We start from the raw sequence: 27,156 nt of genomic DNA, 5'->3' as shown, positions 1-27,156 counted from the left end.
CCCTGCCGACATGCAGGGTTCATGGATTCATGAGGATGTCTCCACACCCGTACACGTCCACACGCTCTATACAATTTGAAACGAGACTCGTCCGACAGGCAACATGTTTCCAGTCATCAACAGTCCAACGTCGGCGTTGACGGGCCCAGGCGAGACGTGAAGCTTTGTATCGTCCAGTCATCAAGGGTACATAAGTGGCTCTTCTGCTCGAAAAGCCCATATCAGACTCATTTAAATCTTGATAACCTACCATTGTAGCAGCAATAACCGATCTAACAACAGCGCCAGACATTTGTCTTATATAGGCGTTGCCGACAGCAGCGCCGTATTCTGCCTGTTTACATACATCTGTATTTGAATACGCTTGCCTATACCAGTTTCTTTCGCGCTTCAGTGTAAGTCAAGTGTTTAAGGTGGAGTCTACAGTACTGACACACTGTGAGCTTAGTAAGGCATTTGATTGTGTCCCACGTAACGCGCAGCTAAAATCATGTGGGGAGGGAGGTGTTTTCAAACTCTCGAATGCCACCTAAATAACAAACTGTATCAGTGCAAGGAGCAGATTCAGGTGAAATGAAGTCAAAACACGGTGTGCCACAGAGATCCGTAATAGGACTTCTGTCGTTCTTAATTTTAGTTAATTACATAGGCTCTAGTGGATACACACTGCAGTTTGCAGATGAAACAAATTTGTTCTCAAAAAGGGAGAATGCAGTTCAGGCTGTTCAGTAATGAGGAGACCTATTCAGCGAAGCCAAAGTCTGGTTCATCACGAACAAGATGAAATATAATGAAGACGAAAAACAGAGAATAAAACGCAGCCTCAGAGTTGCTGGAACACTGGATGTACAGCAGCTGTTAAGCTACTGATCTTTTTCTTTGATACCAAGTTAACCTGTGAACGGCACAGTAACCTATGTTCCAAACTCTCATGGGTTCTGTACCTGTTGAGCCGTTGCGCAGGTTGCAAGAATGTGTTTTTATAGCAACAGAAAGAAATGTGGATCATCACCTCAAGCAAAAAAAAAAAAAAAAAAAAAAAAAAAAAAAAAAAAAAAAAAAAAAAAAAAAAAAAACTGACCACTGCAAACAAATTTTTTTCCAGATTAGGAGTTCTGACTGTTTCCAGCAAATTATTTTCAGTTGCCTTGTTCCCAAAAAGACATTATAAGTTTCCAGAACGAGATTTTCACTCTGCAGCGGAGTGTGCGCTGATATGAAACTTCCTGGCAGATTAAAACTGTGTGCTGGACGGAGACTCGAACTCAGGACCTTTGCCTTTCCTGGGCAAGTGCTCTACCAACTGAGCTACCCAAGCACGACTCACTCCCGTCCTCACAGCTTCACCTCTGCCAGTACCTCGTCTCCTACCTTTCCAACTTTACAGACGCTCTGCTGCGAACCTTGCAGAACTAGCACTCCTGAAAGAAAGGAAGGTAGGAGACGAGGTACTGGCAGAAGTGAATCTGTGAGGACGGGGCGTGAGTCGTGCTTGGATAGCTCAGTTGGTAGAGCACTTGCCCAGGAAAGGCAAAGGTCCCGAGTTGTCACTCCGGCACGCAGTTTTAATTTGCCAGGAAGTTTCACATTATAAATTGATCAATACAGCACTCGCTATAAACACAGTATAGACAGGCCAAGATTTCGATTAACTAACATGCGGAAGAGCTTCCCAACGGTGGCCCAAAAATTGTTCAATGTTCTACCTAAGGATATTCGCTCATTACCAACGGAACATATTTAGGGAGCATTCCTCGTACAGTATTGAGAACACTTCTCTGATGACAGAACGGTGTATACGTGAGCTCCAACACAGTGCCAATGAAAACAGCAGCAACGGAGCAATTTTTCTACACTGTGTTGTAATATTGTTCGTCTTTTGTCATCTAGTTCCTAAATTTATGTTTTGTACTATCCACTTTAGTATCCTATCTTCAATTGCACTATCGTATTAATTTTATTGTAGTAATATTATTATGAACTTGGTGCTATCTGTCCAACCATGGCTGGCGAATGAACGTAGAACTGGTGATAAAGTTAATAAAGTATGGCTGTTGTACGAAGCATTCTGTCGTATGAAAGCAATCTGATTGCTGAGCGTGCAAGAGTGCCTGCTCATCCTTCTGGAACTCTGGACCAACAAGTCGCTCGTTAGAGGCTTCTGTTCGGCTACTGGCGTACGAGGCGCAGAAAATAGTCATGCAGGAACCAAATCCGTTGCCTTTCTGCTAGGGAAATGTTCACCAATAGTTTGCGCAGAAATTGATCATGAACAGCACCTGTTAATTTGTCTCGAAAAATGCATTTTAGCCTGTCACCCACAATTCCTGTTCACACACTGATACTGAAGCGAACCTGTTGGCAAGCCGCTGGAAGAAACTGCGGATTTTGTTTTTAGTCTGAATTCTGTGTGGAGGATTCTCAATCCAGATGTTGAGTAATGCCGTTGGCTAGACAAAAAGTATGTTTGTGACGCGCTTTTTGCCCGCTTTAACCAGTACTACCTCTTGTTGGAACACGTGAGGCAATACTGTACGGAGTGTAGTCATGTATGGAAGTGAAACATGGACGATAACTAGTTTGGACAAGAAGAGAATATAAGAAAGATTAAGGAAAGGCAAATCTACGTTTCTAGCATTTGTATACTTAGAGAAAGCTTTTGACAATGTTGACTGGAATTCTTTCAAATTCTAAAGGTGGCAGGGGTAAAATACAGGGAGCGAAAGGCTATTTACAATTTGTACACAAACCAGATGGCAGTTATAAGAGTCGAGCGGGAAGAAAGGGAAGCAGTGGTTGGGAAGGGAGTGAGACAGGGTTGTAGCCTCTCCCCGTTGCTATTCAATCTGTGTATTGAGCAAGCAGTAAAGGAAACAAAAGAAAAATTTGGAGTAGGTATTAAAATCCATGGAGAAGAAATAAAAACTCTGAGGTTCGCCGATGACATTCTGTCAGAGATAGCAAAGGACTTGGAAGAGCAGTTGAACGGAATGGACAGTGTCTTGAAAGGAGGGTATAAGATGAACATCAACAAAAGCAAAACGAGTATAATGGAATGTAGTCGAATTAAGTCGGGTGATGCTGAGGGAATTAGATTAGGAAATCAGATACTTAAAGTAGTAAAGGAGTTTTGCTATTTGGGGAGCAAAATAACTGATGGTCGAAGTAGGTATTGAATAGAATTGGGGAGAAGAGGAGCTTGTGGCACAACTTGACTAGAAGAAGGGATCGGTTGGTAGGACATGTTCTGAGACATCAAGGGATCACCAATTTAGCATTGGAGGGCAACGTAGAGAGTAAAAATCGTAGAGGGAGACCAAGAGATGAATACACTAAGGAGATTCAGAAGGATGTAGGTTGCAGTAGGTACTGGGAGATGAAGAGGCTTGCACAGGATAGAGTAGCATGGAGAGCTGCATCAAACCAGTCTCAGGACTGAAGACCACAACAACAACATGTACTTTAAATCTGTATATTACGAACTTGCTGTATCAAAGCCTTCACATAGTTTGCTGAGTTTCAACAGCAGTATGTACGTAAGTAGTGCGTTTGCGGGTATTCAGCAGCATTTTTGTTCTCAATTTATGCACAACGCCGCCTTCTTCAAGCGCTGTTACATGTACTCGCTGCCTGGGCTCCAACCAAACTGTGAACTACTGTCTCGCACGGCTGTTTATTTATAATTGAGACTCCGAATGCTCACTACGGCCCTTGAGGCTCTTTTGTTTTCCAAAGTCCTCCGTGTAGCGCAAATTCCGTCAGTGTTGCAGTGTTGCCTAGCTCTGGTGGACATGGCGGCAAGCGACCTATCTTATTGAACTCAGTGCCAGACGCCGCGCCGCGCCTTGTTTAATTTGAAACCTACGCGTCCCTGTTTATTAGATTTTCCGACATCTTTCTTTCAACAGACTCCTTAATTAAGCAGTCCCATAAACTAGTCTGCACTTCCATACTGGTCTCTCCTACACTGCCCCCTATTTCATTTCACAATTGTGTCTGAGACAGCGCTCGGCGATAGCTGATTTACTTGCTTGTTTTAGTCGGGTCTGTCAGAAAAGGCATAAAAAATAAATCCACTATTACAGGATACACAAATAGACATGTTTTTCTTCAACTCGGTGCCAACGTATTTCGATCCTTTGCATTATACACTGGAGTGCCAAAAAAACTGCCGGCCGGAGTGGCCGAACGGTTCTAGGCGCTACAGTTTGGAACCGCGCGACCGCAACGGTCGCTGGTTCGAATCCTGCCTCGGGCATGGATGTTTGTGATGTCCTTAGGTTAGTTAGGTTTAAGTAGTTCTAAGTTCTAGGGGACTGATGACCTCCGAAGTTAAGTCCCATAGTGTTCAGAGCCATTTGAACCAAAGAAACTGGTACACCTGCACAACATTGTGTATGGCCCCCGAGAGCACGCAGCAGTGCCGCAACACGACGTGGCATGGTCTCGACTAATGTCTGAAGTAGTGCTGGAGGGAACCGACACAATGAATCCTGCACGGCTGTCCATAAACCATAAAAGTACGAGAGGGTGGAGAACAGCACTCTGTTAGGCGTCCCAGATATGCTCAATAATGTTTGATGGCCAGCGGAAGTGTTCAAATTCAGAAGTGTGTTACTTGAGCCACTCTGTAGCAGTTCTGGACGTCTGGGGTGTCTCATTGTCCTGCTGGAATTGCCCGAGTCCATCGGAATGCACAATGGACACGAATTGGTGCAGGTGATGAGACAGGATGCTTACGTAATTATCACCTTTCAGAGTGGTATCTAGAAGTACGAGAGATCCCATATCACTCCAACTGCACACGCCCCACACCATCACCAGCATGAACAGTCTTCTGCTGACATGCAAGGTCCATGCATTCACGACATTGTCTCCATACCCGTACACGTCCATCCGCTCGATACAATTTGAAACCAGACTCGTCCGAGCAGGCAACATGTTCCCAGTCATCAACAGTCCAATGTCGGTGTTGACGGGTCCAGGCGAGGCGAAAAACTGTGTATCGTGCAGTCATCTAGGGCACACCAGTGGGCCTTCGGCTCCAAAACCCCGTATCGATGACGTTTCGTTAAATGGTTCGCATGCTGACACTTGTTGACGGCGCAGCACTTCTGTCACGTTGAACGATTTTCAGTCGTCGTCGATCCCGTTGTTGCAGAATCCTTTTCCGGCCCGTTGTTGCAGTATGTTTTTCCGGACCCAATAATGTCAAAGGTTTGATGTTTTACCGGATTCCTGATATTCGTGAAATGGTCGTACTGGAAAATCCCCACTTCATCCCTACGTCGGAAATGCTACGTACCGACTATAACACCACGTTCAAACTCCCTTACATCTTCATAACCTGCCACTGTAGCAGCAGTAACCGATCTAATAACTGCACCGGACACTTGTTGTCTTATATAGGCGTTTCCGACCTCAGCGCCGTGTTCTGTCTGTTTACATATATCTCTGAACAGGTGTGCCTATACCAGTTTCTTTTTCGCTTCAGTGTATATTACAAATAAGTGAGTCAAGCCTGTGAAATGAATTACGTATTTTGTAGCGTTATAATCCTGGGACATGAAAGACATCACGACGTCTTGAAAACTCAAATATGCATAGCATATCTCTGTGTGTGAGTAGACACTAAGCTCTTTTTTCGATCATTACTGTCTCAAACGGCAAAAGACTACCTTAAACGGCACTTGCTTGATTTCCAAAGGCATTTTTGTAAATCGCTACTGCATCAGAACTGTTGACGCAGTGGCGAGGTAGACGATATTGTCTGGAGACTGCGCCTCATTGTTACCAGCCTGGGCAATTGTCCCCGTATGTACACACAATAACAGCGTGCATACACCTGGGGGAGTGTACAAACACTCGGCTGTCCAAAGACATTCCGGACCCAGAGGCAGCCCATGTAGGCACCCGGCTGCCTTAACCGAAGACCCAAGCACGTTCTGCCTTCCCCACACGACAGCTGTTACTCTATGATAGTGAATGCTAATCATCTGTAGACTGCGACCACAACAGCAGCCCAGTGAAAATCAGACGCTTACTGCGTTAATACGTCCCTTTCCTTTCAGTGTACGTATCATTGCCGTAAAATGAGATGATTGGAAGCTGAAACTGGCGTTCAGTATACTTCTGGACCCCTCTGCGTACATTTCTGCAGTCTTTCAATTTTCAGTACACCAGATCGTCACACACCACCGATTATCAGCAGCGCTAATATCATCCACAAAAATGAAATGGAACCAGACATAACCTGTGGCCAGGCGTCTCGTCCACGTTCACTGGTCATTTTTGTTTACACGTGAACGCAAAAACTGCGCGTATTGCCACAGGCGGCTGTCTGCTGGGCAGCTTGCCACCTGAACGGTCAAAGTGAGCTGATGAGGGACTATCTTTTTCGCGAAGACGACAAAATATCATAACAAAATGAATGGTGACGGAGTTTACTACAGACCAAAGCCAAGTTCATAGTGGATGTTTTTATCAAACGGTGTGTGTTAAATTCCCTGCACTCCTGAGAACTGAAAGAATAGGAAATGTCTCCCCTATACAGTTCGAAATACATGCGTTTATTTGAACGAGAAAATATATGCTTGCAAAAACAAGAAACATTATCTAGAGCGCCGTAAATAGCGCCTTTTCACTTTATCCTTTGTATCTTGTTAACACCAAAATTTTTTTCTCGGCAAGTAAGACTACTTCATTGTTGAAATAGTTTTCATTAGAACACGTTCTAGTTCTTATTTATCCAAAGTCTGGCTTTCTCTCTGTAACATGTAAATACTTTTTTTTACTTTCTGATATATCGCCTCTCTTGCAGAAGAGTATTGGCAGGGAAAATACCAAAACCTTGTGCAGGCTTTATGAGTGACACAATAAAGCAAACAACACAATAAAGATTAAGACGACACGGAAGCACTAAATGCATTTCTATAATAGGAGAAAACTTGCCAAGAGTAGATTAACTTCCAATGGTAGAAGGTACTGTCACAATTCAGTTTCTGCATATATGCAAAGTACATTGGAAACTGAAAATTTAGAATCCCACATTCAGCACATTCTGTACATAATTGACTTTACAGACACACTCGCGATGTGTTTCGCTGCTGATTTATTCGCGGGCACGGTAGGTGCATGTGTTTCAAGTAGCTGATTTTCACTGGAAAGTCGTACGTGCATAATGGGTTCTGGAAGACATGCAGGATGAGAACGGACATGTACAATAGTACACCGTAAAACATGAAAAAAGTTAGAGGAGGCCCTTGCGCAGTAGTGAAAATACAATGCCTGAGGATGAGTAGGAGGAGGAGGAGGAGGAGGAGGAGAATGTGACAAGCATGAAGACAACGACAACTGTGGTGGTAATAACAATGGTTGTGATAATTACGATGGTGGTAAGGATGGTCGTAGTGGTGGCGATTTGGATGTGGCGTTGAATGAGGATGGAGGGGATGGTGGTGGGCGAGGACAGAGGCAGTGGTGACAGGAGAGGATGCCGGTGGTGGTGACGAAAGAGGACGGAGGTGGTGGTGGTGGTGGTGGTGGTGGTGGTGGTGGTGGTGGTGTTGGAGGTGATGATGATGGAGGACGCGGGTGGCGCTGACGAGAGGAGATGGAGGTGGTGGTGACAAGGATTGACGTGGTGGTGGTGGTGGTGGTGGTGGTGGTGGTGGTGGTGGTGGTGGTGGTGGTGGTGGTGACGAGTTAGGAAGAAGATGGTGATCAGGATAGGTGATGAGTGAGGAAAGTGATGGTCATAAGGGAGGATGAATGTGGCAATGACTGAGGAGTGCGGTGGTGATGACTGAGGATGGACATGGTGACGAGTGGGGACTGAGGTGGTCATGTGTGAGGATGAATGTGGTGATCAGTGAGGGCGAATATGGTGATAAGTGAGGACAAAGATGATTAGTGACGATGAATACGATGAGGACAAAGATGATAATGACGGAAAATTATGATGGATTCTTTTCTGTTCTTCGTACATAATCAGACTGCTGAGTTGGATGCATTTAACTGCAGACGTCAGGCGTCTCTTAGGTTGCAGTAGGAATAGGAATAGGAAAACAAGGCCAATTAGACATGGTATGACAAAAGTCGAAACAAAGCCACGGGAGTACGCAATATTCCATTAGAACTACTGACAGCCTTGGGAGAGGCAGTCCTGACAAAACTCTACCATCTGGTGAGCAAGATGTATGAGACAGGCGAAATTCCCTCAGACTTCAAGAAGAATATAATAATTCCAATCCCAAAGAAAGCATGTGTTGACAGATGTGAAAATTACCGAACTATGAGTTCAATAAGTCACAGCTGCGAAAAACTAACACGAATGCTTTACAGACGAATGAACAACTGGTAGAAGCCGACCTCGGGGAAGATCAGTTTGGATTCCGTAGAAATATTGGAATACGTGAGGCAATACTGACCTTACGACTTATCTTAGAACAAAGATTAAGGAAAGGCAAACCTAACTTTCTAGCATTTGTAGACTTAGAGAAAGCTTTTGACAATGTTGACTGGAATACTCTCTTTCAAATTCTAAAGGTGGCAGGGGTAAAATACTGGGAGCGAAAGGCTTTTTACAATTTGTTCAGAAATCAGATGGCAGTTATAAGAGTCGAGGGACATGAAAGGGAAGCAGTGGTTGGGAAGGGAGTGAGACAGGGTTGTAGCTTCTCCCTGATGTTTTTCTATCTGTTTATTGAGCAAGCAGTAAAGGAAACAAAAGAAAAATTCGGAGTAGGAATTAACATCCGCGGAGAGGAAATAAAAACTTTGAGGTTCGCCGATGACATTGTAATTCTGTCCGAGACAGCAAAGGACTTGGAAGAGCAGTTGAACGGAATGGACAGTGTCTTGAAAGGAAGGTGTAAGATGAACATCAACAAAAGCAAATCGGTGATAATGGAATGTAGTCGAATTAAGTCGGGTGATGCTGAGGGAATCAGATTACGAAATGAGACACTTAAAGTAGTAAATGAGTTTTGCTATTTGGGCAGCAAAATAATTGATGACGGTCGAAGTAGAGAGCACATAAAATGTAAACTGGCAATGGCAAGGAAAGAGTTTCTGAAGAAGAGAAATTTGTTAACATCGAGTATAGATTTAAGTGTCAGGAAGTCGTTTCTGAAAGTATTTGTATGGAGTGTAGCCATATATGGAAGTGAAACATGGATGATAAATAGTTTGGACAAGAAGAGAATAGAAGCTTTTGAAATGTGGTGCTACAGAAGAATGCTGAAGATTAGATGGATAGATCACATAACTAATAAGTAGGTATTGAACAGAATTGGGGAGAAGAGGAGTTTGTGGCACAACTTGACTAGAAGAAGGGATCGGTTGGTAGGACATGTCCTGAGGCATCAACGGATCACAAATTTATCATTGGAGGGCAGCGTGGAGGGTAAGAATCGTAGAGGGAGACCGAGAGATAAATACACTAAGCAGATTCAGAAGGAAGTAGGCTGCAGAGTACCCGTGGTCTAGGGGTAGCGTCTTTGATTCATAATCAAAACATCTTCGGTCCCGGGTTCGATCCCCGCCACTGCCTAAATTTTGATAAAAAATCAGCATTGGCGGCCGAAGACTTCCGGCATAAGAAACCAGCCTCATTCTGCCAACGGCCTTGTCAAAGAGGGCGGAGGAGCGGATAGAGGTTCAGGGCACTCTTGTCCTAGGGGTGGGAAATTGCCCCCAAAGGCGGAAGAATCAGCAATAATCAACGACATGAGGATGCAGAAGGCAATGGAAACCACTGCATTAAAGACACGTAACTTGTATCCACAGGACATGTGGTCTGTAATTGAAGTGTCATGATGATCTCTCCATTGGTAAAAGATTCCGGAATAGTCCCCCATTCGGATCTCCGGGAGGGGACTGCCAAGGGGGAGGTTACCATGAGAAAAAGATTGAATAATCAACGAAAGGATAACATTCTACGAGTCGGGGCGTGGAATGTCAGAAGCTTGAACGTGGTAGGGAAACAAGAAAATCTGAAAAGGGAAATGCAAAGGCTCAATCTAGATATAGTAGGGGTCAGTGAAGTGAAGTGAAGTGAAGTGAAGTGGAAGGAAGACAAGGATTTCTGGTCAGATGAGTATCGGGTAATATCAACAGCAGCAGAAAATGGTGTAACAGGTGTAGGACTCGTTATGAATAGGAAGGTTGGGCAGAGGGTGTGTTACTGTGAACAGTTCAGTGACCGGGTTACAGACCAACACCAACAACGATAGTTCAGGTATACATACCGACGTCGCAAGCTGAAGATGAACAGATAGAGAAAGTGTATGAGGATATTGAAAGGGTAAGGTAATGCAGTATGTAAAGGGGGACGAACATCTAATAGTCATGGGCGACTGGAATGCAGTTGTAGGGGAAGGAGTAGAAGAAAAGGTTACAGGAGAATATGGGCTTGGGACAAGGAATGAAAGAGGAGAAAGACTAATTTAGTTCTGTAACAAGTTTCAGCTAGTAATAGCGAATACCCTGTTCAAGAATCACAAGAGGAGGTGGTATACTTGGCCGGGAGATGCGGGAAGATTTCAATTAGATTACATCATGGTCAGACAGTGATTCCGAAATCAGATACTGGATTGTAAGGCGTACCCGGGAGCAGATATAGACTCAGATCACAATATAGTAGTGATGAAGAGTAGGCTGAAGTTCAAGACATTAGTCAGGAAGAATCAATACGCAAAGAAGTGGGATACGGAAGTACTAAGGAATGACGAGATACGTTTGAAGGTCTCTAACGCTATAGATACAGCAATAAGGAATAGCGCAGTATGCAGTATAGTTGAAGAGGAATGGACATCTCTAAAAAGGGCCATCACAGAAGTTGGGAAGGAAAACATAGGTACAAAGAAGGTAGCTGCGAAGAAACCATGGGTAACAGAAGAAATACTTGAGTTGATTGATGAAAGGAGGAAGTACAAACAAGTTCCGGGAAAATCAGGAATACAGAAGTACAAGTCGCTGTGGAATGAAATAAATAGGAAGTGCAGGGAAGCTAACAAGAAATGGCTGCAGGAAAAATGTAAAGACATCGAAAAGTATATGATTGTCGGAAGGACAGACTCAGCATACAGGAAAGTCAAAACACCCTTTGGTGACATTGAAAGCAACGGTGGTAACATTAAGAGTGCAACGGGAATTCCACTGTTAAATACAGAAGAGAGAGCAGATAGGTGGAAAGAATATACTGAAAGCCTCTATGAGGGTGAAGATTTGTCTGATGTGATAGAAGAAGAAACAGGAGTCGATTTAGAAGAGATAGGGGATCAAGTATTAGAATCGGAATTTAAAAGAGCTTTGGAGGACTTACGGTCAAATAAGGCAGAAGGGATAGATAACATTCCATCAGAATTTCTAAAATCAATGGGGGAAGTGGCAACAAAACGACTATTCACGTTGGTGTGTAGAATATATGAGTCTGGCAACATACCATCTGACTTTCGGAAAAGCATCATCCACACAATTCCGAAGACAGAAAGAGCTGACAAGTGCGAGAATTATCGCACAATCAGCTTAACAGCTCATGTATCGAAGCTGCTTACAAGGATAATATACAAAATAATGGAAAAGAAAATTGATCATGCGCTAGGTGACGATCAGTTTGGCTTTAGGAAACGTAAAGGGACGTGAGAGGCAATTCTGACGTTACGGCTAATAATGGAAGCAAGGCTAAAGAAAAATCAGGACACTTTCATAGGATCTGTCGACCTGGAAAAAGCGTTCGACAATATAAAATGGTGCAAGCTGTTCGAGATTCTGAAAAAAGTAGGGGTAAGCTATAGGGAGAGACGGGTCATATACAATATGTACAACAACCAAGAGGGAATAATAAGAGTGGACGATCAAGAACGAAGTGCTCGTATTAAGAAGGGTGTAAGACAAGGCTGTAGCCTTTCGCCCCTACTCTTCAATCTGTACATCGAGGAAGCAATGATGGAAATAAAAGAAAGGTTCAGGAGTGGAATTAAAATACAAGGTGAAAGGATATCAGTGATACGATTCGCTGATGACATTGCTATCCTGAGTGAAAGTGAAGAAGAATTAAATTACCTGCTGAATGGAATGAACAGTCTAATGAGTACACAGTATGGTTTGAGAGTAAATCGGAGAAAGACGAAGGTAATGAGATGTAGTAGAAATGAGAACAGCGAGAAACTTAACATCAGGATTGATGGTCACGAAGTCAATGAAGTTAAGGAATTCTGCTACCTAGGCAGTAAAATAACCAATGACGGACGGAGCAAGGAGGACATCAAAAGGAGACTCGCTATGGCAAAAAAGGCATTTCTGGCCTTAATTTGAGGGAGAAATTTCTGAGGATGTACGTCTGGAGTACAGCATTGTATGGTAGTGAAACATGAGCTGTGGGAAAACCGGAACAGAAGAGAATCTAACCATTTGAGATGTGGTGCTATAGACGAATGTTGAAAATTAGGTGGACTGATAAGGTAAGGAATGAGGAGGCTCTATGCAGAATCGGAGAGGAAAGGAATATGTGGAAAACACTGATAAGGAGAAGGGACAGGATGATCGGACATCTGCTAAGACGTGAGGGAATGACTTCGATGGTACTAGAGGGAGCTGTAGAGGGCAAAAACTGTAGAGGAGGACAGAGATTGGAATACGTCAAGCAAATAATTGAGGACGTAGGTTGCAAGTGCTACGCTGAGATGAAGAGGTTAGCACAGGAAAGGAATTCGTGGTGGGCCGCATCAAACCAGTCAGTACACTGATGACAAAAAAAAAAAAAAGGCTGCAGTAGGTGCTGGGAGATGATGAAGCTCGTACAGGATAGGGTATCATGGAAAGCTGCATCAAACGAGCCTCAGGACTGAAGACCACAAGAGCAGCAGCAGCAGCAGCAGCAGCAGCAGCAACAACAACAAGTGTGGCTGACCTGCTGGGAGCGCGGCCTGGGCGGCGGGTATCTGGGCGGCGTCTTGGTGCGCGCCACGAAGCTGTCGGGCACGTCGACGGCCATCTCGCGGTGGGGGGCGCCGTCGTCCATCGCGGCCAGTTCCAGCTCCAGGTCGGCCTGCTGCTGCTGGAGCTGCTGGGACGCCAGCAGGTCGTCCGCCGACGCCGACGCCGACGCCGCAGCCGCCGCCTTCTTCGACGACAGCTCCGACGACTCTCGGTGCCTGCAACAGACGGCGGCGCGTCTCAGAGCAGCGCTCCCGTGGTACAGGCTGGAGCAGACCAGTGAAGGGAGGGACGATAGCAAGTGCTACGAGCAAGTTAACTGGGCTGAACTGTGATCGCCTCCGTCTCGTTTACGTGGTGGAGAAGCCCGACCCCTTAAACCCAGCCGCCACCAGGGAGATGCCACATGACGAGTCATCCGAGCACCACGTGGCAATCGAGTACTCCACAACATTTCCGTAAATATTGGCCTTCGAGGGTTCTCCTTGGTGTCCGATATAAAGTCGCGCCGGAGGCCTACAACCGTGACATAAATTTGAGGAGAGTTACGCCACTTCTGTATAGGTCCTTAGAATAAACTGAGCACTTGTTGAGACTTTCTGGCAGATTAAAATTGTGTGCGGACCGTAACTCGAACTCGGGACCTTTACCTTTCGCGGGCAAGTGCCCTGCCATCTGAGCTACCCAAGTACGACTCACGACCCGTCTTCACAGCTTCAATTCTGCCAGTAACTAGTCTCCTACCTTCCAAACTTCACAGAAGCTCTTCCAGGAGCTCAAATGGGAATACTTGGAGGGAAGGCGGGGTTGTTTTCGGAAAACAATGCTGAGAAAATTTAGAAAATCGGTATTTGAAGCTGACTGCCGAACGACCCTGCTCCCACCAACACACACCGCGCGTAAGGACCACGAAGATAAGATACAAGTAATTAGGGCTCATACGGAGGCGTAGAGACAGTCGTTTTTCTCTCGCTCTATTTGGTAAGGTACCCTCCGCCACGCACCTTACGGTTGCCTGCGGAGTATCTACTTGTAGGTAGTTGTAGATGTACAGGCCCTCCCAGTAAGGTGGCGTAAGGCCGTCGCATTCAAGGAAGATTATGTTGAAAAATAGGGTTTTGTATGCAAGCGTGGGGAATAAATGGTTCGCAGGAGAGCTTCTGTAAAGTTTGGAAGGTAGGAGACGAGGTACTGGCAGAACTGAAGCTGTGAAGACGGGTCGTTAGTCGTGCTTGGGTAGCTCAGATGGTACAGCACTTGCCGCGAAAGGCAAAGGTCCCGAGTTCGAGTCTCGGTCCGGCACACAGTTTTAATCTGCCAGAAAGTTATCAGCGCACACTCCGCTGCAGAGTGAAAATCTCATTCTGATACCTTGTTGTTCAAAAGTTATTACATTGACGAGTTTCGGGCACTGCCCATCATCAGCATATGAAAAAGACAAGTCTTCGTACAAAGTATTAGTCACGTGGATCAGCGTTCAGCATCGGTTCTCACCTGATGGTCAGGTGAGTACTGATGCTGGGGAGTGGGACATGTAACTACGTACTTTGTTTGAAGACTCGTCTTTTTGACGTTCTGATGATGAGATGCGTCCGAAACGCGTCAATGTAATAAATTTTGATAAACAAGTGACCACTTTACGCAATGGCGTAAATCTCCCCAACGTTTCCGTCGTATGAAAGTCCAACATCCGTGCAAACTACCCTGAGCTAGTTATTAATAAAGAGGGCAGATCACTGTTGATGGAAAGCTGGCAGTTGTTTTGGAATTAGTGACCAAAAAAAAAATGTTCAAATGCGTGTGAAATCTTAGGGGACTTAACTGTTAAGCTCATCACAGTCCCTAAGTTTACACACTACTTAACCTAAATTATCGTAAGGACAAACACTGCACACCCATGCCCGAGGGAGGACTCAAACCTCCGCCGGGAGCAGCCGCACAGTCCGTGACTGCAGCGCCTCAGACCGCTCGGCTAATCCCGCGCGGCGAATTAGTGACCACAGCCAATCTAGGCACTGCCAAATTTGAGACGTTGGTAGAAATAAAACTAATAAAACTGTACGTGTATTACAGTACTACAGCTGGTGCACTTAACCCTTTTATTTGTAACTGATTTTAGTTGTTTTACGTAGTTCATAGTCTTATAATTAGAAACTATGATTAACAAAAGTGAATTTCTCACGACAGACAGAGGGAGTAAGTCCCTCACCAGACAATCCAGCCTCTCGACGTGCACCATACAGAGTCTTCACTGGTGACCTCTGCTTCCTGTAACATCTTCACGACTGCAGATCGCCAAAAGTACTATTAGTATTCCCAGCTTGCTTCTGCCACCTTCACCTAAACAGCAATTAATGCAGGTTTTTATCAATATAGGCATTAGTCACAAGTGACCTCTCCTAGAGAATTTCCTCTCACACCGATTCTTGCTTCAGCTTTTAACACACGAAAACTAAAACTTTTTGAAGCATTGACAGTGTGTACAACCTCCACTTCCCTTAACAGTGGACTATAACTCAGCGTGAATACAATGTAGGACAGTGGTCATCAATATCAAAGCGGAATCAGATAACAGCCAATACGCCCAAAGAGGGCAGGTACCTACCTAAACCAATCGCGTCAAACACAATGGCTTTTAGTTTTAACGAATCAATAACTGTTTAATATGCCACATAGAGGCAGTGAAAGATATACATTGCACGAATAAAAGTTCGTCGATTGTACGTATTTCGAATTTTCGGATTTTTGACATACGGGATGAAAATACCGAAACACAGACAATTGTCGGACTTTTATTTACAAAATATATATTAATGTTTGTAATTATAAAGTAACGAGCCAAAATTTAACAAAACCCTCAAACAAACAAAAAAAAAAGATTTTTTATTGGGTCAAGGAATAATGAGCCACTGAGCGGTCTGGCGCTGTTTGCATCGAAGAATGTTACAGGAAGACAAACTTTGTTTGTAGACTTACACAAAGCTATTGACAATGTTGACTGAAATTCACTTTTCGAAATTCTGAAGGTAGCAGGGATAAAATGAAAGAAGTAAAGGTTATTCGTAAACTACACAGAAACCAGACTGCAGTTATAAAAAAACTCTAAGCACATAAACGGGCGGCAGCAGTTGAGATTACACAGGATTGTAGCGTATCTCCGACTTTATTTAATCTGTAAACTGAGAAAGCTCTAAAGGAAGGCTAGGAGAAATGTGTAAAGGCAATTAAAGTTCATGGAGAAGAAATAAAAACTCTGAGGCTTGCTGTTGATACTGTAAATCCGTCAGAGGCGGCTAGGGACTTGGAAGAGCAGTTGAAGGGAATGGATAGTACCTTGAGAGGAGGATATGAGATGTACAACAAAATTCAAATTAAAGCAGGTTATGCTGAAGAAATTATTGAAGTAATGGACTACTAACAGTAGTGGGTAAGTTCTGATACTTGTGGAGTAGAATAACCTGATGATGATGATGATGGTGATGGTGGTGGTGGTGGTGGTGGTGGTGGTGGTGAAAGTAACGAGGATATAGAATGCAGAATTGCAATATCAAAATGAGCTTTTATGAGGTGGTTAATACTGAATATAAATTTAACTTTTTGGCAAACTTTTCTGGAGGTATTTGTCTAGTCTGTAGAGTTGTAGACGATAAGTAGTTCAGACAAGAAGAGAACGGAAGCTTGTAAAGTGTGGTGCTACAGAAGAATGACGAAGATTAGATTCGTAGCTGGAGTAATTAATAAGATTGTAAGATTGTACTGAAAATAATCGGTAAAAAATTGTGGGATAAGCTGACTAAATGAACTGATCGGATGACGGGTGAAAGTCTGTGGCATGAAGCAGTCGTCAGTATGGTGGTGGAGGGAACCCACGGGGGGTGAAAACTGTACAAAGGGACCTCAGATTGATTACAGCAAGAAGGTCGAAAGGTATGTACAGGGTGACAGCTATTGAACTGACTGAAATAAAATCGTCGTAACTTCTGAACGGTTTGCGTCAGGACGTTCAAACTGCACAGTTGGCCGCGGGGCATGATGGGAATTAGTGTTAGTATTTGCATCCGTGGTTTGGTTTAGCGACGAAGCCCACTTTCATTTGGATGGGTTCGTCAATAAGCAAAACTGGGGCATTTGAGGGACTGAGAATCCGCATTTCGCGATCGAGAAGTGTCTTCACCCTCAACGGGTGACTGCGTGGCGTGCAGTTTCCAGTCACGGAATGATCCGTGCGATGTCCTTTGATGGCGCGGTGACTACCGAACTGTACGTGAAGGTTTTCGAAGATGAATTCGTCCCCATTATCCAAAGTCACCGTAATGTCGACAAGATGTGGTTCATGCAAGACTAAGTTCGACCCCATCGAAGCAGGAGAGTGTCTGATGTCCCGGAGGAGCACTTTGGAGACCGCAGTCTGGCTCTGGAGTACCCTGGAGGCCACTGGCGTGTGCCTCGATTGACCACGATATTCTCCGGATCTGGACACACGCGACCCGTTTTTGTGGGGCTACATTAAAGACAAGGTGCACAGCAGTAACCCCAAAACCATTGCTGAGCTGAAAACATGCATTCAGGATGTCATAGACATCATCGATGTTCCGACACTTCAGCGGGTCATGCAGAATTTCGGTATTCGTCTGCGCATCATCGCCAATGATGGCAGGCATATCGAACATGTCATAACCTAAATTCGACTATCTGTAGTGACGTTTACATGTTGAATGAAGTATATATACGCCGTAGTTTGTAACTAATTAACGTTTTTTTCCCCATACAGTTCAATTATTGTGACCCTGTAGGTTGCTGCGGTAATGCAAAGATGAAGAGGCTTGCACAGGATAGACTAGCGTGCATAGCTGCATCAAACCAGTGTCCGGACTGTAGACAAAGACAACAACAACAACAACAACAACAACAACCACCATCGCCACTTATAAATCTCAATTGCCTGTATAAGAAATTTCATTTTTGCTATAGAACTTCCCTACGCTCGATTCACTTGCTTCTGTTCTATTCGTTAGCTGTCACAGGCTAACAGTATCAGTAAATCGATTAAAGCCTGAGTTGAAAAAATGAATGAATGTTCTCTCCCCTCAATCGCCCCCTTCCCTAAAACACACACACACACACACACACACACACACACACACGTTCCCTATATCCGGCGTGATCCACACGCGAGGACGTCAATGACCCGCGTGAAGCCGGAAATAAAACACGTCGTTCTGGGGTGGGGAGGGACAGCTTTTGCTTTTCCTGGCACGCGGTACAACCTCCACTCACGCGAGTGCACCGATCAACCAGAGGTAAAAAAAAGAGCAATTGAAGCACGCTAATGAGACTGCGCGCGCGCGCGCGTGTGTGTGTGTGTGTGTGTGTGTGTGTGTGTGTGTGTGTGTGTAAGGGCGCCGCTGGAATCACGCAACTCAGCCGATATGGAGCTACGAGTTCTGTAGCAAACTTGCGGCATTAACGTGAAATGGCCGGGCGGGAATCCTTTGCCGTCCTCCAAGACAAACTGTTGCTAACATCCGAAAATATGACTATTTTGAGTCTCAGTTTGCCACCAGAAAGTGATTACTCAAAATCTGCATTTGGAGCACAGTTGTGTACTGGTACGTGTACATGGGCTGTGCGAAAGACGAATTACAGGTGTTTGAAATGTGGTGCTGCAGGAAGGTGCTGAAGATGGAAAGAGTGAGGAATAAAGACCTCTTCTCAGCTCAAACATGACGACGTATGCCTGCCTGTAACGGAGTGGACCACGGAAAAAATGATCATACAAAAACCATCTTGCGCTTTTGCGGCGTCACATCCAGTTCAAATATTTTTCTAAGTGTCGAACGATCCGTTTTATACGACAGAACCGAAGATAATGGTTAAAGGTGATGTGCTTGATCGCTTCTGAGAAAACGATCTTGACCGAAGGTAAGTTTGTCTTTAGTGGAAATTAATTTCCAGCTGTCGATATTTCAAGGGATTCTCTAAATTTTACACCAAATGTTCTGTATTCGGGGCAGTCAGATGAAAACGACACAGATGAATAAATGTAAGTAAACTTTATTAATCGAAAAGTAATCGCCGCAACTGTTAATACATGTTTCTCGCTGACAGACAAGTGATCAGTGTCTTCATGGGAAAAAGTTTGCTGTTGCCTACGAAACCACGATTGTACCCAGGGGTGCACCTCTTCGTCCGAAGTAAGTCGACGGTCACGAATGAGTCTTCTCAAGACTGCAAAAATAAGGAAATCGCACGTGGAGAGGTGGATGTGTAAGAGGTGTGGGCGGGTCTACGTGGGAGAAGAGAAATTTCTGACACAAACTGACTAGAAGAAGGGATCAATTGGTAGGACACATTTTGAGGCCTCACGGGATCATCAGTTTAGTATTGGGGGGACGCTTGGGAGTTGGGGGGTAAAATCAGAGGAAGGCCAAGGGATGAATACAGTAAGCAGATTCCGAAGGATGTAGATTGCAGTACGTACTGGGAGATGAAGCTCGCACAGGATAGAGTAGCATGGAGAGCTGCATCAAACCAGTCTTCAGACTGAAGACCACCACAGCAACATGAGACTGATGGTATAGTCAACACATGGATAATGTAGTATGTAACCAAAAGAATGCAGAAAGCTCAGCCCAGTAATTCAACCAATGTAGTCTGGGGACATTATTCTGGCAGGGGAGAAATCACGTATATGGTTCCCCTAGGTTCGAACTAAAGTCAACTATTGTTCCTCATATATGTAAGCGATCTTCTGTCTAATATAATAATTAGTTCTTTTTGCAGATGGTGCTAGTATTGTCATCAATCCAAGCATACATACAGAAACGGAAGAAATGGTAAACAGCGTTTTCAAAACTATCATTGACTGGTTTTCGGTGAATGGTCTCACCCTCAATTTTAAAAAGAGCCAACTTATTCAGTTCTGCACATCTAGGCGTAAAATTTACAAATATGGCTAAGTACTGGGCTAACATGTGCAGCAAAGTAATTTCTGCTAGGTATTCCATCTTATCCATGAGAGTCCTTGTTGGTTGGTTGGTTCGTTGGTTGTTTTGGGGAAGGAGACCAGACAGCGAGGTCATCGGTCTCATCGGGTTAGAGAAGGACGGGGAAGGTAGTCGGCCGTGCCCTTTGAAAGGAACCATCCCGGCATTTGCCTGGAACGATTTAAGGAAATCACGGAAAACCTAAATCAGGATGGTCGGACGCAGGATTGAACCGTCGTCCTACCGAATGCGAGTCCAGTGTCTAACCACTGCGCCACCTCGCTCGGTGAGAGTCCTTGTCTTCAGTGGTTTAATTATTGACTCAGTCTCCCCCCTTGTCTGTATCACAGAGGAGTATTTCAAAGATCAGCCTCGGAAAGGTGTTTTCCAAGAGAGTTATACGATTCCCCGCAGAAACTAAGTTTTTATTTACTTCAGCAGCAATTCTCAGAAAGTGATGGTTAATACTGTACATACATCTGACTTATAAGAAACAGAAATACTTTTATGCGAAATGACTTTATATCGCCGACCTTGCGCTGCTGATCAGACATTTCCTTGACGACGGACGGTATGGTTTCAACTTTATCCTGTGAATTAGCTGTTCTATTTGCGTACCACAAACTCTTTGCCTTCCTAATAACGTTTTTAAGCACCTTACAGTACTGTTTATAATGGGCTACTGCAGCTTGATTGTGACTACTTCTAACATTTTGATATAGTTCCAGTTTTGTTCTACATGATATCCTTATCCCACTAGTCAGCCACCCAGGCTGCCTTTTACTGCTAGTACCCTGTTTAGAACTTTCTAATTGAAAGCTATTTTCAAAGAACATGAGAAATGTGTTAAGGAAAGCATTATACTTGCCATTTATGTTATCGGCACTATAAACATCCTGCCATTCTTGTTCCTTAACGAGGTTTAAGAAACTCTCCATTGCCGGTGGATTAGCTTTCCTAGATAGTTCGTAATTATATATAACAGTTGATTGAGTATAAAAACCTTTTAGTGGCAAAATTTGTGCATCACGCTCTGAAAGGCCATTCACCCTTCTACTAACAGAATGCCCGTCTGGTAATCAAGAATAAATAAAAATATTGTCTGTGGCTGTGCTACTGTTCCCCTGCACCCTGATGGAAAAGACACAATTTGCATCAGATGTTATGAATTTTCGAGATCTTCCAACATACTTTTTTGCACAACCATATACAAAATTAAAATTGAAGTCACCACAAATAAATATTTGGTACTTCGTATAAACTGAACAAAGAACCCTCTCCAGCTTGAGCAGAAATGCTCTGAAGTCAAGCATTAGGGGACCTATAAACAACAACACTCAGAAGTCTACATTAATTGAAACTTCCGGGCTGAATTACGCTGGTCCATATATAAAACAACTACTCCTTCCTGACGTTTCGTTGCCTCAGAAGTCTAGTCTCACTAAACTCAACTGCCCCAGCGCAACAATCCAATACCTGTTCAGTGCAGTGCTGAGATACATCTACGAACTCAGATGGAATACCGTTTTTTTTTCTTTTTTTTGAGTACATAGCCACTCCCCCAATTCACAAATGACAACCAGCTAACCTGTATCCTGCTAAAGGAAGCCTCTGAACTGTCAAATTATTTCAGAGTTGCTGCGATGTATCATTAATCTCCAATACCTCCTATGTACTTGGAAACATTACATGCCCTGAAGGTGAGCCCTTAGAGGGACTTCCTTTAAGCAGGTATGCCTATCAGCAGACCGCAATCTAAAAACGGTGCGGCTCTAAGACCAACTGGCACAGGAATTTTCCCACGAGAGATCCCACCACCACCCACCACACTGTCACCTGTAAGCTTTGCCAGCCTCCCCTTCCCATATGTACTGAGGTGCAGGCCACGCCTAGTGAAACCCGATCTACTGATAGAATCAGCCGGCACCGCTGCAACGTGAGCCACGCCCTCCGCCATCAGTGCCTTCTCTAGCCCCATGTTAAAACTCCTTACAGCAGCGTTAAGATAAGGCCGATCAAGACGCTCAAACAGTCACATGAAGTGCACATTGGTGCCACCAGTTTGAGTAGCTATCTTTACCAGGTCACCTCCCTATCAACACTATTCCCTGCTCCATCCAAAATCATTACCCGATCCTCTTTTGTAAAATTCCTACATAACTCCCCTAGGCTGCCAGTCACTTGAGCCAGCACCGCACTAGGCATCACAATGCTGGTGACCTGGTACTCACGCCCCCAACACTTCCTGTAACTGCTAGCCCACACCTCTGCCATGCGAACTACTTACAAGGGAACCTCCCCATCGCACCCCCCTCAGATTTAGTTATAAGTTGGCACAGTGGATAGGCCTTGAAAAACTGAACACAGATCAATCAAGAAAACAGGGAGAAGTTGTGTGGAACCATGAAAAAATAAGCAAAATATACAAACTGAGTAGTCCATGCGAAGATAGGCAACATCAAGGATAATCTGAGCTCAGGAGCGCCGTGGTCCCGTGGTTAGCGCGAGTAGCTGCGAAACGGGAGGTCCTTCGTTCAAGTCTTCCCTCGCGTGAAAAGTTTACTTTCTTTATTTTCGCAAAGTTATGATCTGTCCGTTCGTTCATTGACGTCTTTGTTTACCGTAATAAGTTTAGTGTCTGTGTTTTGCGACCGCACCGCAAAACCGTGCGATTAGTAGACGAAAGGACGTGCCTCTCCAATGGGAACCGAAAACATTTGATCGCAAGGTAATAGGTCAACCGATTCCTCCACAGGAAAACACGTCTGATGTATTCTATACGACACTGGTGACGGCATGCGCGTCACATGAGAGGGATATGTTGTCGACCCATGTAACTTGTACACTTGGCGAATGGGTAAAAAGATTCTTCTACCTTGCCCGATTTAGGTTTTCTTATGGATGTGATAATCACTCCCAAAAAAGTGATGAAAACATAAGAGTTTGTCACATAAACTGCAACGAATGAATCCAACAGTTTCACAGTCGCACACTTTTCCCTGTGCTCTGTCAAAACATACGTTTTTAACGTTTTCAAATTTTTCTGTGTGTAGACCGTCAAATCCTGCATATGTCCAAGCAAATCTAAACATGTCCTGGAATTTTGGAGAGCGAAGTTGATTATGTGTGAGTGCCTGAACTTTGATAATTGTCTGAAAATAAAAAATCAAATTTTCCGTCGAGGGAAGACTTAAACCAAGGACCTCTCGTTCCGCAGCTGCTCACGCTAACCACGGGACCACGGCGCTCCTGAGCTCAGATTATCCTTGATGTTGCTTATCTTGCGCGTGGACTACTCAGTTTGTATATTTTGCTTATTTTTTTCATAGTTCCACACAACTTCTCCCTGTTTTCTCGATTGATCTGTGTTCAGTTTTTCAAGGCCTATCGACTGTGCCAACTTACAACTAAATCTGAGGGGGGTGCGATGGGGAGGTTCCCTTGTTAGCAGCAGAACCTTCTTCTTTCTGCTAGACTTTGCAACTGACCTAAGCCTCCTAACTGCTGAATGTTTCCTACACCTACAGCTACAAGAGGCTCCTCTCAATCTATTGTTTATACGCAAGGTGCAACTGTCTGAACATCTCTTCCTCCTAGTTGCCTTCTTACCAGCTGCCAGTTCCCAGTCCCTGGTGCCCTTCACCTCTTCAACCTATCTGGTACCTCCTTTGCTTTTTGTAACTATAAGTGAGGGGCACGGATCTTACGCTTCTAGTCCTCCATCAACCCAATTCTGCGTTTCCAAGGGAGAAGAGAGGATCACTGGTTTCCCCATTGCACCCCCGCCAATGAAAATACTTTGAACAAATCTCAAACCTTAACCCACTACTCACAAACCTACGACAAAACCCACTCTTTTCACTCGTGGTAAAATGTTTAAAGTTACTGAAACAACTATACATCTGCGTTACCTACGATCAATTACAAAAGTAGAACTATTTGAAGAACTGACAATAGTGACAACTGAAAGAAAAACGGCCCTCGGTCACTATTTTTAACAAATTAACGTGGTTTCAACACTGGTAGCAGTGTCTTTCTCGGAATTTAAGTCAAAGAATGGTCTATATTCTATAACATGGTCACAGAATTATGACTAAAAACGTGTGATAGGGTAAAAGTACGGAATCATCGTAAAAGACTGGCAGTACTTATACGTAATTTATAAAATAATAAATATCCCAGGAGGCCATTAGTCACAAAGATATTTAAGATAAAAAAATTTAACAATAGTGATCTCGAATTTCCCTCCCTACTACGAAAGCAACTACTTTTATTAATACTACTAAACCACGACGAATACCAATACCACAAAAACTTAACACACTTTCTTATCTAAAACAAAAAACAAGAGACCACTGGAGCACTCAACAAAATTAAACACCGTGAACGGAAATTTTACTGAAATATTTCACTACACACGTCAGCTGAAAACTACAGTACTAAATTTAATAAATTACTTCAATGCGCAGACAACTCTATAGAACAGAGTGGGTGAAAGTTTATTAAACCATTATCTGACCAGTGACAGCACAAGACACCGATGAAAACGACTAAATTTAATAACCGAATAACAGCGCACAAACAACTTCGTCACAACTTAAGAACCGCTACAGCTGCAACTGCACTCCGCGAAATGTAAACACACTGCTAATATTTGGATGAAAGACTGAAAACTACTAAATTTAATATCCGCGTACAGTGCACAAACAACTTTGTAATTACTTAGCTTTATAGCTGCTACAGCTACAACCGCACGCCGCGAAATGTAAACACACCGCTGCGACTTCGATGAATGACGTAAGCACACTCGCGAGTAACACGCCACTCGAATCAAGAACACGAGAAGAAAGGCTGAGGTGAATGGAAATCCACTAACAAGTTACATTTACAGCAAATATTAACACAAAAAATCTTTAAGTATCTGAAGCCTAAAACTTTATAAAACATTGGCAAGCAATTTGAATAGCAGCCCGGCACTTGTAACGTTACACCAAAGTAGTTCGAAAATAAGAATGTGGAACACTAATTTCAAAACGTACGCTGAATGAGCTTTGGTTTATTTCCGAGATTTTACCGAACGTTCGCGTGAAGATGGACGCAAGGTAGTGCTCTGCGTTCCTTTATGTTTCCGAGCAGTCGCACTTTAGTTCAGTGATAAACAATTATTAAGTTTATACCGTGTTAAAGAAACAGTGAATAATTTCTATTTCTGTTAAATCATAAAATACCGTGACTTGTGAACATTATTTTCCACCGTATATTTCTGCTTGCGTGTGTTTTTTAGTTTCGCTCAAGATTTTTATAGTAAATGCGACATATGCGGTTGGCTGGCCCCTACATATTAGTGTAGCCAGATCAAAAAAATTCCACGACCCGTTGCAAAACCCAGGAAATCTTGTTTCAATTAATAATTCGTGCAGTCGCGTGTGTGTGTGTGTGGGGGGGGGGGCTTAAAAAATAAACAATTTAGAAACAGCATTCATATTTTATTTTATAATTTTTGTACGGTCGCATTTGGTTGGTCTTGTCGGCGATCAACATTTTAGGTAGCATTTTTCTCAGTCACTAGTCTTTTGACTGGTCGGATGCGGCCCGCCATGAATTCCTCACCTGCACTAACCTCTTCTACATCTACATCCATACTCCGCAAGCCACCTGACGGTGTGTGGCGGAGAGTACCTTGAGTACCTCTACCGGTTCTCCCTTCTACTCCAGTCTCGTATTGTTCGTGGAAAGAAAGATTGTCGGTATGCCTCTGTGTGGGCTCTGATCGCTCTGATTTTATCCTCATGGTCTCTTCGCGAGATATACGTCGGAGGGAGCAATATACTGCTTGACTCCTCGGTGGAGGCATCTCGAAACTTCAACAAAAGCCCGTACCGAGCTACTGAGCGTCTCTCCTGCAGAGTCTTCCACTGGAGTTTATCTATCATCTCCGTAACGCTTTCGCGATTACTAAATGATCCTGTAACGAAGCGCGCTGCTCTCCGTTGGATCTTATCTCTTCTATCAACCCTATCTGGTACGGATCCGGCTGCTCCCAGCGGAGGTTAGAGTCCTCCCTCGGGCATGTGTGTGTGTGTGTGTGTGTGTGTGTGTGTGTGTGTGTGTGTGTGTGTGTGTGTTTGTCCTTAGGATAATTTGGGTTAAGTAGTGTGTAAGCGTAGGGACTGATGAACTTAGCAGTTAAGTCCCATAAGATTTCACACATATTTGAACATTTTTTAGCCGACCGGGGTGGCCGAGCGGTTCTGGGCGCTACAGTCTGGAACCGCGCGACCGCTACTGTCGCAGGTTCGAATCCTGCCTCGGTCATGGATGTGCGTGATGTCCTTAGGTTAGTTAGGTTTAAGTAGTTCTAAGTTCTAGGGGACTGATGACCTCAGAAGTTAAATCCGATAGTGCTCAGAGCCATTTGAACCATTTGGTACGGATCCCATACCGGTGAGCAGTATTCAAGCAGTGGGCGAACAAGCGTACTGTAACATACTTCCTTTGTTTTCGGATTGCATTTCCTTAGGATTCTTCCAACGAATCTCAGTCTGGCATCTGCTTTACCGACGATTAATTTTATATGGTCATTCCATTTTAAATCACTCCTAAGGCCTACTCCCAGATAATTTATGGAATTAACTGCTTCCAGTTTCTCACCTGCTATATTGTAGCTAAATGATAAAGGATCTTTCTTTCTGTGTATTCGCAGCACATTACACTTGTCTACATTGAGATTCAATTGCCATTCCCTGCACCATGCGTCAATTTGTTGCAGATCCTCCTGCATTTCATTACAATTTTCCATTGTTACAACGTCTCGATATACTAAAGCATCATCCGCAAAAAACCTCAGTGAACCTCCGATGTCATCCACAATGTCATTTATATATATTGTGAATAGCAACGGTCCTACGACACTCCCCTGCGGCACACCTGAAATCACTCTTACTACTTCTTCCGAGAACAGCACCTTCATACCTACGTCCTCAACTATGTGCTGCACATATTTCAATCTCTGCCTTCCCCTGCCGCTCTCACCCTTTACAGTGTACCATGGAAGTCATTCCGTGATGTCTTGTCCTAACATCCTGTCCCTTCATGTTGTCAATGTTTTCCCTAAGTTCAAAAAATGGTTCTAATGGCTCTTAGCACTAAGGGACTTAATATCTGTGGTCATTAGTCCCCTAGAACTTAGAACTACTTAAACCTAACTAACCTAAGGACATGACACACATCC

General features: G+C 44.0%; 1 protein-coding gene across 4 annotated transcripts in view; it reads right to left on the bottom strand.

Moving 5' to 3' along the window:
• Positions 1-27,156, bottom strand: part of LOC126210106 (protein PALS1) — a 786,719-nt gene that overhangs the window by 217,108 nt on the left and 542,455 nt on the right. For all 4 annotated transcript variants that reach the window (XM_049939245.1, XM_049939243.1, XM_049939244.1 and 1 more), the window contains exon 3: positions 12,914-13,157. In XM_049939245.1, coding sequence (XP_049795202.1) covers positions 12,914-13,024 — 111 coding nt within the window. In that variant the 5' untranslated portion in view covers positions 13,025-13,157. The remainder of the gene's footprint in view (positions 1-12,913; positions 13,158-27,156) is intronic.

The sequence above is a fragment of the Schistocerca nitens genome, chromosome 10 (assembly GCF_023898315.1).
Source record: "Schistocerca nitens isolate TAMUIC-IGC-003100 chromosome 10, iqSchNite1.1, whole genome shotgun sequence".
Lineage (NCBI taxonomy): Eukaryota > Metazoa > Arthropoda > Insecta > Orthoptera > Acrididae > Schistocerca > Schistocerca nitens.
Note: the sequence above shows the minus strand (reverse complement) of the source record. Positions and strands in the feature narration are given on the sequence as shown.